Source organism: Staurois parvus, unplaced genomic scaffold (genome assembly GCF_062004578.1).
Source record: "Staurois parvus isolate SC_StPar_1 unplaced genomic scaffold, SC_StPar_1.0 ptg001191l, whole genome shotgun sequence".
NCBI classification, from domain to species: domain Eukaryota; kingdom Metazoa; phylum Chordata; class Amphibia; order Anura; family Ranidae; genus Staurois; species Staurois parvus.
In genome coordinates this window covers 835696-855867 of record NW_028318987.1, presented here as the reverse complement: position 1 = coordinate 855867, position 20172 = coordinate 835696, and the positions used below count along the sequence as shown (strand labels likewise).

General features: G+C 43.3%; 1 protein-coding gene across 1 annotated transcript; it reads right to left on the bottom strand.

Annotated features, from left to right (window-relative positions):
* Positions 1-432: 432 nt before the first annotated feature.
* LOC149438481 (IgGFc-binding protein-like) lies at positions 433-16193 on the bottom strand. The gene is made up of 8 exons (XM_089659818.1): positions 16145-16193; positions 14245-15465; positions 12299-12594; positions 10879-11389; positions 9627-10207; positions 6872-7706; positions 982-1054; positions 433-490 (listed from the first exon to the last, which is right to left on the bottom strand). Exons 1-8 carry the CDS (start codon positions 16191-16193, stop codon positions 433-435), a joined length of 3624 nt encoding a protein of 1207 aa, XP_089515944.1.
* Positions 16194-20172: the final 3979 nt, after the last annotated feature.

Genomic DNA, 20172 nt, shown 5'->3' with positions numbered 1-20172 from the left:
AGGATGTGCCATTGCGAAAGACAAATATGAAGACTTCCACTGTTGATCTCTCCACAAAGGAAAAAAAAAAAAGATAACCAAGGAAGAAAGTGGCATTGAACAGAGGCAGGCCTGTCCAAGGCCAAGAGAATAGAATTTGGAAGACTGAGGAGCAGCTCTGATGGTCTAATCCAAAATGTATACAAGAACCTTCTGGTAGTAGAAGTATGAGACACCACCCACCCCAGCCCAATCAATGCATGTGCAATATCCTCAGCCAGTGCAGCTCCACAGATACGTGGAGTCTTGAAGTGAGGGATTTAGCCTTTGATCAGGAATGGTTGGGAATAGGAAAAATAACTAGTGTTATCAATATTCCATTCCTTATTCCCAACCATTCCTGATCAAAGGCTAAATCTGTCACTTCAAGACCAAAAGGAGGACCATTGGGTCTTAGTTGGACTGAGCCTGGAACCAGAAACATTTGAAGGTCTTTTTGTAAATCACAAACCTCCAAAAGAGAATAAATTACGCATTGCCAGAACCACATAAAACAGGAAAAAAAAAAACCATAGTGTTATCAATTTCAATTCCTATTTTATGGGGTTGTGGCAATGGGTAATTCTCTTTTTGAGGTTTGTGATTTACAAAAAGACCTTCAACTGTTTCTAGTTCTAGACTCAGCCCAACTAAGACCCAATGGTCCTCCTTTTGGTCTTGAAGTGAGGGATTTAGCCTTTGATCAGGAATGGTTGGGAATAAAGAATCGAACAGGGGCAGACTGTCCATTAGAGAACTCGGGCTCTGCCTGAGGGCTCGGGGTTAGTAGGGGGCCCCAGGAGATGCCCCTGGTACCTTTCACAGGCTTTTTTGGGGTGTGGTTTGAGTGTGGACAAGGACAGAGTGGCCCCATGGTTCCCTATTGCCCGGGGGCCCCATGAGTTGTCAGTCCACCCCCGGAATCGAATATTGATAACACTAGTTATTTTTCTTATTCCCAACCATTCCTGATCGAAGGCTAAATCCCTCACTTCAAGACCAAAAGGAAGACCATCGGGTCTTAGTTGGACTGAGCCTGGAACCAGAAACCGTGTTATCAATTTCAATATCCTCAGCCAGTGCAGCTCCACAGATACGTTTCGTCCCACCTCTCTCTATAACTAAGCCCTAGTAGGTGGGGCAAAATGCATTACTGGCCATTGTCAGTGGAGCAGCACTTGCTGAGGAGGTGACACATACATTGATCGGGCTGGGTGAGTAGGATTTCATACATCCAGTATCAACAACTCTAGATGAGTGACAACACTGGATTCTCTATTCATGAGTCCCAACAAGGAAGACCAGCTTGGAGAAGCATCATAAGCTTTTAAAGGTCTCAGTAACCTTCTCTTTATATTACACAGAAACAAAAGCACATTAAAATTTTCAGTAGAGTAGAAAAGGGTTGGACCCAATCAAGACTTTATAACGGTGTACATTCCTGCTCGGGAGGATTGACCTTCCATTGAGCCTGATGACCATTGTCAGCAGGACAAAGTGGGGGAAAATCCAAAAAAAAAAAACAAAACATTTTGCTCTACCACCAGAAGAAGAGGTAAGGGGAGTATCCTCCAACCAGGGACATCTGTCCCTATGACAACTTCCTTAGAGAAGAATTTGGTCAACTGGAGAAAGATTCTCTTCCTGTTGGGTCTCTGGGACAGGAAGTGAAGAAAAAGCCAATAGGTTTTCCTGAACCCTTCTGCTGCTTCCTACCCTCTCCAATTTGCATACACTTTAAAACTAGCCATTCTTAGATACACAGAATATAACATTTATAGGGAAAGTTGATCCAGGGAATATCCGATTGCCTCTCGGGGGATCAGGAAGGAATTTTTTCCCCTGCAGGAGGACATTGGATCGTGCTTTGCTGAGTTTTTTTTTGCCTTCCTCGGGAAGAACTGTGGGTGTAGGATTTTAACTTTTTTTTCTATGGTTGAATTGGGTGGACTTTTGTCTTTTTTCAGCCAGACTATGTATCAATGTAGAACGTGACACCAGATATACCCCTTGAAAAAGATAAGTGTACTCTTGCCCAAGAACCGGTGCCGATACCCTATTAATCTATTTCCAATATTTACCCATTTAATGGATCAAATGTTGTATGCATTGACAGTAGACACGCCATGTGTTTCCTCAACATCCATCCAATCCTGGACTTTGTGTTCTATCTTCTTGCCAACACATGAATTGCTGTTGCAAGTTGTTTTTTTGAGCAGACGAGGAAATTAAAATGTTGAAATACACCCATCTTTTTGTGAACTTCCCCACTGATGTCTGAAATTGCTGAGAGGTGGAAATTAAGTGTATGAACTAGTTTTTCTTACATGCCTGTAGCACACTTTTAGTAACATGACCTTCTTACCATTTCCTTCGGTTTGTAATAATTTCACCCCAACTGCTGGACTCACGTGCTGCAGGATTGCAATATAATCTTAGGGCACGCTACTTATTTTTCCCAGATCTGACCCTCCAAGAACAAAGTCTCACCCCAACCGCTGCAACAGATTTTATTTATTATGCACAAGGAATGACTTTAATCTTAAAATTCTAGACTGGGAGTAGTGGATGACTTAATATTGGACATTAGAGACGTCTCTTCCCCAATATCATGCCAAGGAGGCCAACCATGGGTCACTTAGGTCCATCATATCTTTGTATGATTTTAACATGTAAAGCCCCATGTTGTAATTTTAGAAGGGGTGGAATGTCAGGTTTTCATTGTCTAGAACTTGGGCTGAGAACACACAGGCAATCAAAACCTGACATTCCACCCCTTCTAAAATTAAAACATGGGGCTTAACATTTTAAATTCATACAAAGATATGATGGACCTACATGACCCATGGTTTGCCTCCTTGGCATGACTTTTTAGAAGAGACTTCTCTAATGTCCAATATTGGGTCATTGTGTAGAACTTGGCCTGAAGACACAGCAATGACCCAATATTGGACATTAGAGCGGTCTTTTCTCCAAATTCATGCCAAGGAGGGCAACCATGGGTCACATAGGTCCCAATATCATGCCAAGGAGGCCAACCATGGGTCATGTAGGTCCATCATATCTTTGTATGAATTTAAAATGTTAAGCCCCATGTTATAATTTTAAAAGGGGTGGAGTGTCAGGTTTTGATTGTCTAGAACTTGTCCTGAGGACACACACAGCAATCAAAACCTGACACTCCACCCCTTCTAAAATTACAAAATGGGGCTTTACATTTTAAAGTCATACAAAGATATGATGGACCTACGTGACCCATGGTTGGCCTCCTTGGCATGACTTTGGAGAAGAGACTTCTCTAATGTCCAATATTGGGTCATGGTCTAGAACTTGGCCTGAGGACACACAGCAATGACCCAATATTGGACATTAGAGCAGTCTCTTCTCCAAAGTCATGCCAAGGAGGCCAACCATGGGTCACTTAGGTCCAACATATCTTTATATGAATTTAAAATGTAAAACCCCATTTTGTAATTTTAGAAGGGGTGGAGTGTCCAGTTTTGATTGCTGTGTGTTCTCAGGCCAAGTTCTAGACAATCAAAACCTGACACGCCACCCCTTCTAAAATTAAAACATGGGGCTTGAGCGTCAGGTTTTGATTGTCTAGAACTTGGCCTGAGGACACACACAGCAATCAAAACCTGACACTCCACCCCTTCTAAAATTACAAAATGGGGCTTTACATTTTAAATTCATAGAAAGATATGATGGACCTACGTGACCCATGGTTGGCCTCCTTGGCATGACTTTGGAGAAGAGACTTCTCTAATGTCCAATATTGGGTCATGGTCTAGAACTTAGCCTGAGGACACACAGCAATGAGCCAATATTGGACATTAGAGAAGTCTCTTCTCCAAAATCATGCCAAGGAGGCCAACCATGGATCACTTAGGTCCATCACATCTTTGTATGAATTTAAAATGTAAATCCCCATTTTGTAATTTTAGAAGCGGTGGCACGTCATGTTTTGATTGCCGTGCGTCTTCAGGCCAAGTTCTAAACTGGGACTAGTACACAACTCAATATTGGGCATTAGAGAAGTCTCTTCCCCAAAGTCATGCCAAGGAGGCCAACTAGGGTTGACATATGTCCATCATATCTTTGTATATTTAAGGACTAAAGCCAAAATTTGGACATTTTAGAAGGGGTGGGTAGTTACGTTTTGAGTGTTCTGTGTCTTCAGGCCAAGTTCTGGCATAGGACTAGTGTACGACTCAATAAGAAGCCTTTTCCCCAAGGTCATGCCAAGGAGGCCAACCAGGGTTGGTGTGTCCATCACGTCTCTGTATTTAAAGTGTAAAGCCAAACGTTATCATTTTAGAAGGGGTGGGGTATTAGAGCTTCTGTCATTTTTTATTGCTGTGTCTTTAGAGAGGAGATTTACTCTGGCTGCCAAGTGACCACCATCACTAAATATTCCAAAAGTACCAGGACCAAAAGTATGGAAAAGCTCAAAATTTTGTTATGTCAGAGACGTGGTAAATCTTCCAAAGGAAGAGAGATTGGAGAGATTTCCTCACTTCCTGCTGTTCCTCAATACAGGAAGTGTGAAAAAAGGTCTCCAATGGGACAGGGACCAAAGAAAGTTTTGGGTTTAGAAGAGGTACAGAACAAAACTTCAACCATTTAAAGACCACATCTAGCTTACTAGAAGGACCATTTAAAATTAGCTCAGATGCAGAACATACATGATCTGAAGCTGAACGTTTTCTTGAACTCAATCACAAAATATAATATGCAATTAAAGTGGAACGTCACTCAATCAACATGGACTATTTTTTTTACTGGTTTTAAAATTTTTTTTTACATGTGTTCTTCAGGTACCTCCTGCTTTCCTGCCTAGGCAAATGATGTTAAACAGCCCAGCAGTCTTCAGGAGGGAGAGGGGGTTCTCAGCTCAGCCAATGCCTGAGCTAATGGCAGATAGATTCCAGAAAGTAAATGCTACATGAATCTGCCCTTACTCAAGATGGCCACTGCCAAAAATGCTAGGGGGCGTGTTTAAAAATGATTTCTCAGCAAAATAAAGCATGGAGACATGGATGGGTGACACCGCTTTGAAAAGTAACATTTAATGGTGGCGCTCAGATGCAGTTCTGAGTTAAGAATTGTAGCATTTCCATTAAACTTTGAGACAAGGTAAACAGACTCAACATTTGCATTTTTTTCTTCAATTTATTTTGCAAAATTCATACAGGATCTGTGCTAGTACCCAACTTAATCTGTAAAGAAAAAAAAAAACGGTAAAAAAAAGAAAAAAGGAAGTTAAGTTTGTCCAAAATAAAAACCACACAAACAGAAAACTACCCACAGGAGCACTTTTTTCTTTTTTTAAAAACAAAATCTTGCACGAGTAGTCGGAAAGAACATAAAAATTGTTAAGTGGACGTTAAAGTCAGATAAAAAGTTTCTTCCACTGGACTCTTATCTGTTGAGCTTTTGCAAAAGCCATTCTGCTGATTACATTGACACTATCTGCATCAGCATGACCCTTGCAAGAGTTCTCCAACAACGCACCCAACATGTGAGCATGAAGTCAGGACACAGGATGGAGTGTTACTTACTATACTGCTGAAAAAAAAAAAAAAATGAGACGAAGACTGAAAACCCATCAGATCTCAATGGGGAGGAATCTCCTGCTGGATCTCTATACTGACATGGATGGGGTGATGGGTGAGGAACGTGAGGATTCCCCATAAGTTGATGGAAATGAAAATGATCGACCTACAGAGGACTGAATTCAAAGACACCCCAAAAATCAAAATGAAAAAATGATGCAGCAGGCGAGTCCATTGTGCTGAAATGTCATTGTGGCAACTCAGAATGGTCCTCAGTAGTCTGTGTGGCCCCCACGTGTTTGTATGCATGCCTGACAACGTCAGGGGAGGGTCCAAATGAGACCATGGATGGTGTCCTGGGGGGATTTCCTCCCAGATCTGGACCAGGACATCACTGAGCTCCTGGACAGTCTGAGGTGCAACCTGGGGGCGTCAGATGGACCAAAACATGACATCCCAGAGGGCTTCTGTTGGATTTTGGTCAGGTGAGTGTGGTGGCCATTCAATGGTATCAAATTGTTCAACCGCTAGGATCTGCCTGCATACTCTTGCCACATGAGGCCGGGCATTGTGCGCCAGGGAGGAATCCAGGGACCCACTGCGCCAGGGAGGAACCCAGGGACCCACTGCGCCAGGGAGGAACCCAGGGACCCACTGGGATTTCATCCCAATACCTAATGGCAGTCAGGGTGCCATTGTCTAGCCTGTAAAGGTCTGTGCATCCCTCCATGGAGATGCCTCCGCAGACCATCGCTGACCCACCACCAGAACGGTCATGCTGAACCATGTTACAGGCAGCAGAATGTTCTCCACGGCTTCTCCAGACCCTTTCACGTCTGTCACATGTGCTCAGTGGGAACCTGCTCTCATCTGTGAAAAGCACAGGGTGCCAGTGGTGGACCTGCCAATTCTGGTGTTCAATGGCAAATGCCAATCTAGCTCTATGGTGCCGGGCGGTGAGCACAGGGCCCACTAGAGGACGTCGGGCCCTCAGGCCACCCTCATGAAGTCTGTTTCTGATTGCTTGGTCAGAGACATTCACACCAGTGGCCTGCTGGAGGTCATTTTGTAGGGCTCTGGCAGGGATCATCCTGTTCCTCCTTGCAGAAAGGAGCAGATACCGGTCCTGCTGATGGGTTAAGGACCTTCTACGGCCCTGTCCAGCCCTCCTAGAGGAACGGCTCAAACTACACCCAATTACACACCTATGTCCAAATTTTTTTTAGGATTCATGGTTGGGTTTGTCTCCTTATCAATCAATAACAGTTAAACAGGATAAGATGTTCAATACTCACCACAGACTGAGTGAGTCGTCCACTGATACACGAAGACACCAATTGTTTGGCACTCAAAGGCATAATCCCTTATAGTCAAGCACATCAAGTCCACAAGGTCATCGATCGCATAATTCAGACAAGTGTGAAAATACCAGCTTGGATCCAATACATCATGGCAGTTTCTAAAAGGTCCTCCAGCCATCACAATCACATTGCATGATGCCGTCAGATTGGACGGGACCACTCCGCCGGACGCCGCCGTGGACGGGACCACTCCGCCGGACGCCGCCGTGGACGGGACCACTCCGCCGGACGCCGCCGTGGACGGGACCACTCCGCCGGACGCCGCCGTGGACGGGACCACTCCGCCGGACGCCGCCGTGGACGGGACCACTCCGCCGGACGCCGCCGTGGACGGGACCACTCCGCCGGACGCCGCCGTGGACGGGACCACTCCGCCGGACGCCGCCGTGGACGGGACCACTCCGCCGGACGCCGCCGTGGACGGGACCACTCCGCTATCTGTCAGATTGTATGGATTCATATCACTAGCAGAAGGTTCTGCGCCAGCTTTGCACGAATCATTGCCATGATGGGAGATCCACCTGGACAAGAAATCCTGCAGGCTCAGGCCTTCAGTGTCATCGCTGGCATTTCCATTGGCATTGCCACAAAGGCCACATATATTTCCAGCATAACTCGACGGCAAATTAATCCAGACCATCGAAAGACTAGCTATTAGGATTAGACCAGGATCCGCCTCTATTCGAATGTAAGAGTTGTTTCCAGAATAGCTTTCTGAAACACTAATATTTTTCAAATCAAGTGGCGGTGAGTAAGTGAGGCCATCAACCTAAAGAAAAAAGAAAAAAAAAAGTAAATTTTTTTTGTTCTAAATTGACAAGGATCTCAGAACTTCGTCGCCCTAGCTATAGGACAATTTTTATTTTATTTATTTATTTTTTTAATAATGGGATCAAACTCACACCCTATTTACACCAGTTACAGGGAAATTTAATTTTAAATGTGATTATTATTTTATAAATGTGATCTCAGAACATGGTTTACCCCAGCGACAAGACATTCATTTTTTAATTAAAAAAAAAAAAAAAAAAAAAAGGTATTAGAACACAGAGCAAAATTTACCATAGCTGCAGGACAAAAGGGATCAGAACTCCTCAGTTATCCCAAATTAAAGAACATTTTATTTTATTATTGGACATGGATCTCAGCACACACTGTTTACCCCAGCTATAGGACTTATGCTGAAATGGGACTCGCACACCTAGTGGCAAATCCCACGTAAGGGGGGGAAAAAAAAACAAAAAAACAAAAAAAAAAAACCACACACCTAGTTTAGCCAATAGAAAAAAAAAAATAGAATAGAAAATCACCATATACAGGATTTTATACCCACCGTTGATCGAGGAAAAAAGCAACCACCCCCCAAAAAAAACAAAAAAAGCCACATACAGTACCAGAATACTGTATTTATATTTAATATCTGATTTTTTTTTTTTTTTTTTTTTTACACACACACACACGCATGCAGGGGCAGCTCTGAGCCATCCTTTATGACTTTATACAGTACTGAAGTACAGTAGAACATTTTTTACAGGAAGGGACGAGCGATGCTTCTTGCTCCTTGACTGCATCGTCTAGAGACCACAAAACAGAATACAAGCTGCAGCCAGAAACATTCAAGTGTGTATTTCAACTGTGCATTGCATCATGGCTGGATCTAGTGGGGTGCTGGGATGGGCTGTGCCCCCATTTTAGTTGTCCCCCCCCTCCCAAAGCCTGCCCTTGACCGACACCATACTGATCTCAGTTATGCATTGTGTGGGGAGGAGAAGCTCTGCTGCCTGTGCCAAGGCTGTGTGCAGTGCAGGGATGGGAGAATGAGCTGTGCCTGTCCCCTGCCCTGGCCAGCAGTGACCCCCTGTCCCCTGGCCAGCAGTGACCCCCTGTCCCCTGCCCTGGCCAGCAGTGACCCCCTGTCCCCTGCCCTGGCCAGCAGTGACCCCCTGTCCCCTGCCCTGGCCAGCAGTGACCCCCTGTCCCCTGCCCTGCTGACTTCCTATGCTCTGCCTCCCTGAAATTGTTTTTACTGCACCCCCCACAACAGACAGGCTAGATTTGACCCTGCATTGCATGCAACTTTCCTGAAATTCCCTTTTAAAAATTAGGACACAAGAGCTTCTTAACAGACTGAGAAACCCTTTTATTCTGTTACACATCTTTGCCGTGCCATGTGCCTAGGCAGTGCTAAACCCCAATTTAGATCAAATCCATATCGACCAGCATTATGAATAAGGCATATCTCTAGCTCAAGTCCAGTTTTACAAAACATTTTTTTACTTACGTTTTACAAAACACAAATAAAACACACCAAAACAAACAACAAACACACCAAAACAAACAACAAACACACCAAAACCAACAACAAACACACCAAAACCAACAACAAACACACCAAAACCAACAACAAACACACCAAAACCAACAACAAACACACCAAAACCAACAACAAACACACCAAAACCAACAACAAACACACCAAAACCAACAACAAACACATCAAAACAAACACACCAAAAAAACAAAAAACAAACAAAAAAACACACCAAAAAAACAAACACCAAAAAAAAAACCCCATAAAAACACAAAAACCCCACAAAAAAACAAACCCCCCCAAAAAACAAAAAACCACCCCACCCCTCCAATGAAAGTACACGTCTTATTAAATAAAAAAATTCAAAACAATCCTTACTTCAATGCCATCTCTGTATTGTTGTAGAATTATGGTATGCCCATGGATCTTCATCCTGATACTCGGAATAGTTGATAGATTGTTGAGTAGCACATTTCTGTTCAACTGAATCTCAATGTTTAGATCAGTAATATTGCTGGAAGTGCACTCTGTTGTCACCATGGTGTACAAACATTCTCCATGGGCTCTGAAGGAGGCACCATCAAACGTTTGGTATTTTTGTTCAGCTACCCAACAAGTGATTGGCTTTGGATAGCACGCTGTATTGTCCTCGATCGTCTGGCACCTCTCATCGGCAGAGCAGCTGTGATTTGCACATACCACTTCCCCACGCATGCAAGTGCAGGCGACCTGGCAACCATCACCGTAAAAGGAGTCTCCATCTTTCAAGAAGTGGCCACCAACGGAACACCCGCATTCTTCCGCCAGAATACAGCCACCATCACCGAAGATGTAGCCAGGATTACAGACACAACCTTCTTGACATGTGAGTGGACAGGCCAAAGGAAGGTTGAAGCCACAAGTAGCTGGACAACCAGGAGCACACGTGGAGTAGTAAGAGTTTCTTGGGCATGGGTAATCTTTAAGAAAAAAAATGTAAATGATATTATATATATTAATTCAGGTCATTCATATGTCAATAGGAATTGGTCAGGAATGGTGTATTTTAAGGTCTGTGCTGCCATGTTTTACGGGCATTTGAAGATGAAAGCTCTACATTTTAGAGATTCATAAAGTCAAAATCTGGTGGGAACTGGTTGGATATGTGAAGGATCTTTTCATCTATAGAGTCAGACCTCAACTTTTTTTTTTAAGCTTTGGACAGTAGGGGATGAATTGAACTGAAACCCGGTTTTGTAGTCCATGTGCCTTCTCCATTCAGGAGAAAAAAGTGATGGGGATGTTCCTGGTGGAGACAAAACTCCAACAAAAAAGGTCTAGACTGGAGTTAGGAGTCGGCTTTAGACTTACTTATGTAAGGCACTCTTCCTCCCATGGACACCGATGAGGCATCATTCCTTCCCCTGACACCAAAAGTGGGATGTAATTTCTCCCACTGACACCAATGATGGGGCATAATTCCTCCCAACACCAAAGACAGGGCACTATTTCTCATATTGATCCCAATGATGAGGCAATATTTCTGATGGAGTCACTTTTTCACCCAATGACCCTCAGCCCCCAACCTCCTACAGTGATGAGCAAGGTGCTTTTTTCTTCACCTAGTAGAACTACAAACTAATAAACTTACCACATCCAGTGAGATTTCTCCACCCAGTCATATTCACCCTTCCAATGCTACAAGCCAATGCATAGGCACTGAGACCTGAGCAAACGTCGCCTGTCTCACAGACCTCAGACTCGCAGCTCCCAACGAAAGGCTGTGGATCCAGTGTAGAATGACAAGCCTGAAATACCCTTGAATTCACCATTTGGTGACACAAAGTGAGAAGTGTGGACATATTTTGATTCTCACAAGGTTTGGGACTGCTCAAGTTGCCGGAGCTACAATTTAGATTTGTGTCCCCCGTTCCCCAAGACGGAGTATTAACGGTTGACCATTCTGTGGGATGCTGGTTAGTGCAGAGGCCAGCTAGGATTCCAGAATAGAGACGAGGTATCTGAATGTGGACAAAGCCATGATCACCAACGATGACGTGGAACCCAAAGGAAGTCTTCACCAAGACATTTAGGCCAAAATGAGTTATGTTTAGTTTTCCATGATCAAGGACTATTGGGATACCCATCTTTTGTCCATTAACCTAGAAAAAAATTATAGGTATTAAAAAATACAGTGCTAATGTGTTACACGGGAAAAGACATGACATCAGTGGTCAGTTAATTCTTTTTTTTAACCTTTAGAAAACTGTACTTTTATATAATGACACGTTTTAAATTTCACTCATGTGTAGCCAGGTGGTGGACTACAGAAACATGGAGAATGAGACATTTCCCACTTTAAAATCAGTTTATGCCGAACGTTAAGCTGCACTTTCCCTTCCAGCTAGCAGGGGGAGAGCTATAGCTGAGAGTCTATGGACTTCTATGCAGAATGCCAAGAGTCATGGGAGTTGTGGTCCGAAACATCAGCCATTGAATGGGGCTATTGGTCTCTTTGCATTGCAATTCCCAAGAGATTCTGAGGAAGAAGTGGTGGAATAGCTTTTACCAGACTGCTCCCTCTTGGCACCGAGGGAAACCAATGAGCGCACATCTGCTGCATACTGACCAGACTGCTGAAAGGCCAGACCAGTGAAGACACTTGAAGCAGTGCAGCAAAAGACCAAAGCCACCAAAAAACTCCATTGATGCAAGGAGACCAGATCATCCTCTCTTCCTCTACTTCCCACTGCTGAATCTCTGGCAGAATCCTGTGGCGAGAGAGCACATCTGCTGCATACTGACCAGACTGCTGAGAGGCCAGACTAGTGAAGTCACTCAAAGCAGTGCAGCAAAAGACCAAAGCCACCAAAACTCCACCGTTGATGCAGGGAGACCAGATCATCCTCTCTTCCTCTACTTCCCACCGCTGATTTTGCACTCTCCAGTTTTAGTAAATAACCCCCTCCCGCCCCTACCCAAGTGTCATCTTATGCCTAACCCTTATTACTAATCATCCTTAAAGTTATGCTCTGTGCAAGTAACAGTTGGAAAGTTAAGCCTTTACTTACCAGTACAGCGTCTGGACGTTCAGTAGAAATCTCCAGCCTCTTCTCAAACACCTCTAGCTTTACTGTGAATCGGTAGTCATCCCTTCGCTCCAAATGGAATGAGCCAAAACTTGAGTCAACACCTCGAGAAGCAAGAAGCATGAGTGGGCAGTTACCGGATTGAAAATGGTGGATTCCCTGGAACGTCCGCAAATATCTTCTTCCCCACACCATGCAGGTCTGAGATTCAGGAGATGTACATGCAGATTGTGGGCACAATAGCTCGTCAGGACATTCAAACCCACATAGATTGTATACTGGGAAAGGGGGGGGGGGGGAGAAATACAACATATATGGCATCAGAACAGCAGAAACAAAACCCCCCCCCCCCTTCAGTTTTGATAAAATTGTTTTTTTGTTTCCTCTTCACTCTGGTGTACAATGCTGAGATACCACCCCCGGAATTCATTTCCTTCCAGCCAACGTGGCCATTACAAAGCTAAAATGATGGATTTACCTTTCTAACAGTCTCTCCATAGTTCAGAATATTTTAGGTGAACCCTGCCAATGAAAATACCATTCTCATTATGACATTGGCAGGCGTGGTAGAGGCACAAAACACCATCGCAAAGTTCACCAAGAGCGCATGAGAGCACAAAACCGTTGGTAAAACGGTTAGGGTTAGTAGTGGGCCCCATTAGATGCCCCTGGTACCTTTTTCATAGGATTTTTGTTTTGGCAAGGACACAGGGGCCCCATGATCCCCTATTGCCTGGGGGCCCCATGAGTGGTCAGTCCGCCCCTGGGTAGAGCAGAGCTTATTTAAACCCAACCCCCTGAATTGATGCACATTGTACGAGTGGGTAGTGCAGGGGTAGGTTGTTCGGGACAGCACTTCAAGACAGGGAAAAGTTCTGGAGGAACAGGGAAAGTGCAGGGACTACACTACCATGTAGTCCACCAAGGAAGCCTCCCATTTGGGTTGGACTATCCAGGCCACATTTCAGTTGCTCATTGCAGAAGTCATCAGCATTGTTCAAGCTACAGAATTTCTGTAGTCATGGCTGTGGATAAGGGGGTACCACCAATCCTCTTTGGAGCCCAGGGAGCTGGGTGAATTGGATGTAGGCAGGGAAGGTGATTGGTATGGCAGAGGAGGCCAATCTGGAACAGATCCCCTGTATGGCTTTCTATGCAGCAGCTGATATCTGGCTTCTTCTCTCCCTCCCTCTGGCTTCAGCTGCTGCAGAGAGACACACAGGTGATCAGTTCCAGTAATTCCCCCTCCCCTTGAACACCCCCATCACCCTCCCTGTGCACCATATATTTCCCCCCGATGACCAGGTGCCCCCACACACTACTGGATTCCATCCTCTCCTACCCTCCAGCAGCTGCAAGTACACAAAGGGTCCTTCGGGATGAAGAGTGAGGGAAGGGTCTGGTTAAAGTGTCACATTTACCAGCCCCTTACTCTTCTGAACACAATGAGGGGTCCGTACCAATCACTGTGTTCATTAATAACTGAAGCATAATGAACTTTTTTTTGGGGGGGGGGGGGGGGGGTCAGGTTGGCTGTAATGGCTCTGCAGTATCTAACTGCAGCCCTGGCCACTGTGCATCCTGCAAGTGGCTCCGGGTGGCTGTGTGCACCCACCGGGCCTAGTTGTAGCTTGGTGGAACATGTACAACATACAATTCATATTACCAAGCCTGTGTGATCTCTGCTGCCGGCACGCCACGCTGCACCCTGCTCACGCGTAGCCTATATGTGCGGCAGCAAGGAGCCTGAAACGTTTTTTTAAAGCCTTCAAAGTCCTAATTATAGGCCTCCATTTTTAAATTTCTTGCATAAAAGACAGCATTGGGTGTTTCTCAAAGGGTTATCAAAATCTATTTCCATTGGTCTATGAGGTTTCTTAGCCATTCCCATTCACACACGTGACACGCAGAGATTTTAAATGTTATACCTTTATCCAAGCAAACGCCAAAAGCCCCATACGTGTTCATCTCTGCTGTGCCAATTATGCTTGCACCAAAAACATGTCTAGGGTTGTATATGAAATAGTATTCACTTCTTCCATCAAGAGGCAAAAGTGTATAGACCAAGTCCATGCCAGGAATATCTTTCCACTGTGACTGGGGCAGGTTCTGGTGATTTAGCTGCAGCCCTTCTTGACCACCTGCTCGGGCAACCACCAACAACGTGTGCCTAAACCTAGGTACCAAAACGAGGGAAAAGGAAGCACAGGTCTTTCCCATGGGCACAAGAATGAAAAGAAAACCCTCGGAAGGCTCAAAGAGCCTTCCACCAACATACAGAAGCACCAGAATTCTTTCAGGACTTGAAATGAAAAGATGCATCATTGGGTCAAAATCTAATTCTTTCAACACCCCAGGAGTTATCTTCAGATTGGTCATGTTGAACCCATGTAGAAGGTTTACTTCAGTCTTGGTTGCTGCAAGAATGTAGATTTTACTTGAAAACTTTTGGAAAGGCAATGGTGGGGACACAAATTTAGAACCCCAAGCAGATACTGGAGGAAGTTGATCACAAACTTGACACCTTCCGTGCGTTTCGGCACACGTACGTCCTGAAAATAAGGCTATGGGTTCCTGCGACACCACATGGCTGCCAGTCATACTTTCATTGGCTTGGAGCTGCACTGTTTCCCAGGGATTTAGAGTCAAATTGAGATGTTCTCCGGCAAGGTACCTTGTGTTCTCAAACTCAACCACTCCCCTCAAAAGGATGGAGACAAAGTTGGGTTGAGGGCCATTAACTAATGCCATCTGTCGGAATGAATTTTCAGGTCCAATATCAGGCGTCACAACATAATAGTCCGTTCCCCAACCCGCTATTGGAGATAGAACAGTTACACTGGTTTTGGAAGGCTTGCTGTTGGTGGCCACTACAGATATCGGTTTGTTTGAAGTGATGCGTACAGTGCTGTTTGATCTGGTGGAATATAGAATCTCCGTTTCCTCTGGCAGCTCAACGGTCAAAGGAAGTTTAGGTGATAGCAGGACAACCTTGCTGTAGTTTTTGTTTGGTAATTGGATGGTGGCTTGAGTGTCGGGGAAGAATGCAGTGAGAAGAACATCCAAATGAAGGTCCCCGACATCGGGAAGATAGTTCTGCATAAAGGCAAAGGCGAAGTCTGTGCCTGGCTCCTCTGAAAATGCATAACCTAAGGAGAAAGGAAAATATTTACTATAGGTGACTACCAATACGCAACTTTCCTAGGTGACTACCTTTCCCACTTTAAAGGGAGCCATCACTAGGTGGCTTGCCTAGGAGACCAACACTCCACTTTGGAGAGAGTCATCAAGCATTTTGCCTATTACTCGGTCTCTATGGGTAATAAACACCAATGAAAAGGCTCAACCCACTGCAAGAGAATAGTCTTTAGGCAAACTTGTGTTAATATAAAGATTAGGCATTCCTTGATGGCATTTCCCAACGAGCCAACTTAAAACGAACCTTCGCCCTCCAGCAACTCTCTCCCTCTTCTTCCCCCACTCCACAGTGCAGATATAAGGTTTTTTCATGTACTGCTCTTTGTGGTTTCAAAGGCTCATCCCACCCCCCAACTTCCAGAATCCTCCTAGACAAATGATGCAGTGCCCCCGGTGCCTCTTGGGAAGCATGACGTGCACTCCCATTCAGTAAAGTGGACGGGGATGTCCTAGTAACTGGCAGCTGTCATAGGCAACATGGTGGCGCCGGACCCACGCAGAGAGGAGGATCTCAGCAGCTCAGCTCCAGATCCGCTGGCTAGGGGAGTATGTTTACTGTGCAGAAGACCGTAAAAGGTGAGCAGGGAGGAGGGGGAAGGCTGAAGCTCCTCTGTAAGCAGAATCACTTACCACCAAGGCACAGGAGGACACAGATATGCTGAAGAAGCCTGAAACCCATTGCTGCAAAAAAGGAAAAGAATTAAAGAAACAAACAAAAACACCAACAACCAAACATCTCAACCACGAACCCCCCCCCCCCAACCACCAACCACAAACCCCCCCCAACCAACCACTATACTACCCCCCCCAACAACCAACCACTAACCCCCCCCCAACCAACCACTAACCCCCCCCCAACCAACCACTAACCCCCCCCAACCAACCACTAACCCCCCCCCAACCAACCACTAACCCCCCCCCAACCCACCCACTAACCCCCCCCCAAACCAACCACTAACCCCCCCCCAAACCAACCACTAACCCCCCCCCCAACCAACCACTAACCCCCCCCCCAACCAACCACTAACCCCCCCCAACCACCCACTAACCCCCCCCAACCACCCCAACAACCACTAACCCCCCCCCAACCACCCCAACAACCACTAACCCACCCCCCAACCAACCACTAACCCCCCCCAACCAACCACTAACCCCCCCCCAACCAACCACTAACCCCCCCCAACCAACCACTAACCCCCCCCCAACCACCCCAACAACCACTAACCCCCCCCAACCAACCACTAACCCCCCCCAACCACCCCAACAACCACTAACCACCCCTACAACCAACCACTAACCCCCCCTGAACAACCAACCACTAAAACCATCCCAACCACCCAAACAACCACTAACCCCCCCTACAACCAACCACTAACCCCCCCCGAGCAACCAACCACTAACCATCCGAACCTCCCCCAACAGCCAACCACTAACCTCCCCAACAACAACCAACCACTAAAACCATCCCAACCACCCCAACAACCATTAGCCACCCCTACAACAAACTGCTAACCACCCCTACAACCAACCACCCCAACCCACAATTCTAGCCAACATTGGGGAGGTTTCTCTTAGTTTTCTGTCCTTTGAGACAGTAGGTAGTGAGGGGAAAATCCTCTCACCAATCACAAGTGTCCCCATTGAAGATTTCCCCGTCCCATGGCAAAGGTCACATTTTCAATTTCCTATCACTTTCTGCCCCAGTGACACCTGGACATGGGAACACAGACTAAAATAAAAAAAAAAAAAAAAAAGGTTTTAACCTTTCCTCACTATCTAAAGCAAAAACTGCCGGTTTATCAGAGGATCTCCCTTTCACTTCAAGACATTAGTTTGAGATACAAATTCATTGTCCTGAGTGGGTTTCCTGGCCACACAAGTAGTTTCCCAACTGGGTTTCCCCAAGCATATGTCAACGCAGCTCTACAATGAACTTCAATAAGGAGACTGACGTACGTCCTGTTTGGATTTCTTTTTTTCCGTAGATATTGAAACCTTTATCTGAATGACTGGATGGAAACGTGGGCACAATTTAACTTCAAACTTTCAGCCAGCATGACATTTTAACTGTTTTAGATGGCTAGAAAAGCCTGATCTGTAGGCCGCAGTGATGAACAAAATTTACTATTTTACTAAACTTTCAAAAAAATAAATAAATCAGGAATTTCAGGGAAATTCTGCAATCTTAACACGCTCCATTGGGGTCAAAGAGGAAGGGAAAAGTAAGGGGTTTTTGGACGTGTAGAAGGGTGAAGTGTCCTTTAAATGGCTTGGGGGATAGGAAAGCATAAAACAAGCCTAGGAAAAGGAAAAAAGGAAAAAAGGAAAAAAGAAAAAAAAAAGGAGAGAAGAAAAGAAAAGAAGAGAGAAGAAAAGAAAAAAAGAAAAGAAAAAAAAAGAAAAGAAAAAAAAAGAAGAAAAGAAAAGAAGAAAAGAAAAAAAGAAAAGAAAAGAAGAAGAAAAGAAAAAAAGAAAAGAAAAGAAAAGAAGAAAAGAAAAAAAGAAAAGAAAAAAAAAGAAGAAAAGAAGAGAAGAAAAGAAAAAAAGAAAAGAAAAGAAAAGAAGAAAAGAAAAAAAGAAAAGAAAAAAAAAGAAGAAAAGAAAAGAAGAAAAGAAGAAAAGAAAAGAAGAAAAGAAAAGAAAAGAAAAGAAGAAAAGAAAAGAAAAGAAAAGAAAAAAAAAGAAGAAAAGAAAAAAAGAAAAGAAAAAAAAAGAAGAAGAAAAGAAAAGAAAAGAAAAGAAAAGAAAAGAAAAGAAGAAAAGAAAAAAAAGAAAAAAGAAAAAAAAGAAAAAAGAAAAGAAGAAAAAGAAAAGAAGAAAAAGAAAAGAAGAAAAGAAAAAAGAAAAAAAGGAAAAAAAAGAAAAAAAAAGAAAAGAGAAAAGAAAAGAAAAAAAAAGGAAAAAAAAGAAAAAAGAAGAAAAAAAAAAAAAGAAGAAAAAAAGAAAAAAAAAAAGAAGGAGAGAAGAAAAGAAGAAAAGAAAAGAAGAACAGAAAAGAAAAGAAAAAAAAGAAAAAAAGAAAAAAAAAGGAGAAAAAGGAAAATCCCCCCTTTTAAGCTTTTAAACAAGCAGAAAAAGTCTTTTCAAAAGGCTTGGAATGTACAGAACTGAGCAGCCACCAATTTGCGCTCACAGCTATGGGACACTATGAAGACACATAATGGGGTTGACTTACTAAAGAGTTAAAAACTGCTCTTTAAAAAGAAAAATGCGTATTTTTGGTTGTTTTTGTTGAACCTTTTATGGATCCATTGCCTTGGCCCACGCTCTGCTTGTATACAGTTACACAGTATTCCCTGAATACAATGCCTTCCCTCAAATGTCTGCTTTATATGCCGCCTTGTACTGCTTCAACATTAAAATGTCTCACAAAAAATACATCTGTTCAGTTTAAATACTTGAACAGATATTAAAATAAAGGAAAAAAAAAAAATGTTCAGCACATGACTGAGATTCAAAGTTAGCACAAGCAAACATGTCATTCAACAAAATGCCACTGTTGGACCTCATGTGAAAAAAAAAACATATACCACAAAAAAAAAAAAAGTAATAATTTGGAGTCACAAAATCTAGGCAAAAAAAATAAAATAAAATACAGGAACACATTTGCAAAACACAGATTAAAGTTTCATTACCAACCAGGGGCGGACTGACAACTCATGGGGCCCCCGGGCAATAGGGGATCATGGGGCCCCTGTGTCCTTGCCCAAAGTCAAAAAAGCCTATGAAAAAGGTACCAGTGGAATCTCATGGGGTCCCCTACTGACCCCGGGCCCTCGGGCAGTGCCCGAGTTTTTAAATGGTCAGTCCGCCCGTTACCAACACAGAATAAACCCACTACATTTACAAACTGTGGGATAAGCCATTGATACTCACTGCATCAAAACATTTTTCTTTTTAATCAGATGGAAATAAAAAGCAACTAGATTTAAAAGAGCAACTGCTGGAACTCATGAAAAAAACTTGGAGTATAATATATATATATATATTTATATATATATATATTTTATACTCCAATTTTTTTTTCATGAGTTTCAGCAGTTGCTCTTTTAAATCGAGTTGCTTTATATATATATATATATATATATATATATATATATATATATATATATATATATATATATATAAATAAAACAAAAAAAATAAAAATAAGAGGCAAGGCATAGTTTGGAATCACAAAATATAAGCAAACACAAAAAAAAAAAAACCACCACACAAGAAAAAACAAAAAAAAAACACAGGCATATGTTTCCAAATGAAAGGCTAAATAAAAATGTATATATACACAAAAAAAAAAACTGGCAAGGCATAGTTTGGAGTCACAAAATCTAAACAAAAATAAATAAAAAATACAAAGCAAAAAAAAAAAAAAAAAAAAAAATACAAAGCAAAAAAAAAAAAAAAAAAAAATAAAAAAAATACAGGCACACATTTGCAGGGCAGATTAAAAGTGTTGCTACTTACACAAGAAAACTTGGATAAGCCATTGATACTCTGCATCAAAACTTTTTTTTGGAGGGGGGGGGGGGTTGGTTTTAATAGGAAGGAAATACAAAAGAGCAGGTTTGGGTATTAAGATGTAAAGAAAAGCATTGTTTGGAATTTGATATAAAAAAAAATACGGGAAATACTCAACAAGACTAGAGTTAAGCAATTTT

Excerpts from the sequence above, each read along its gene's own strand:
- LOC149438481 (XM_089659818.1), bottom strand. The coding sequence starts at position 16,193 with ATGGGTTTCAGGCTTCTTCAGCATATCTGTGTCCTCCTGTGCCTTGGT. Across the intron at positions 7,707-9,626 it reads AATACAGAGATGGCATTGAA|GTTGATGGCCTCACTTACTC; the intron begins GTAAGGATTGTT and ends TTTTTTCTTTAG. Across the intron at positions 491-981 it reads TTAGCCTTCGATCAGGAATG|GTTTGTGATTTACAAAAAGA; the intron begins GTTGGGAATAAG and ends TCTCTTTTGGAG.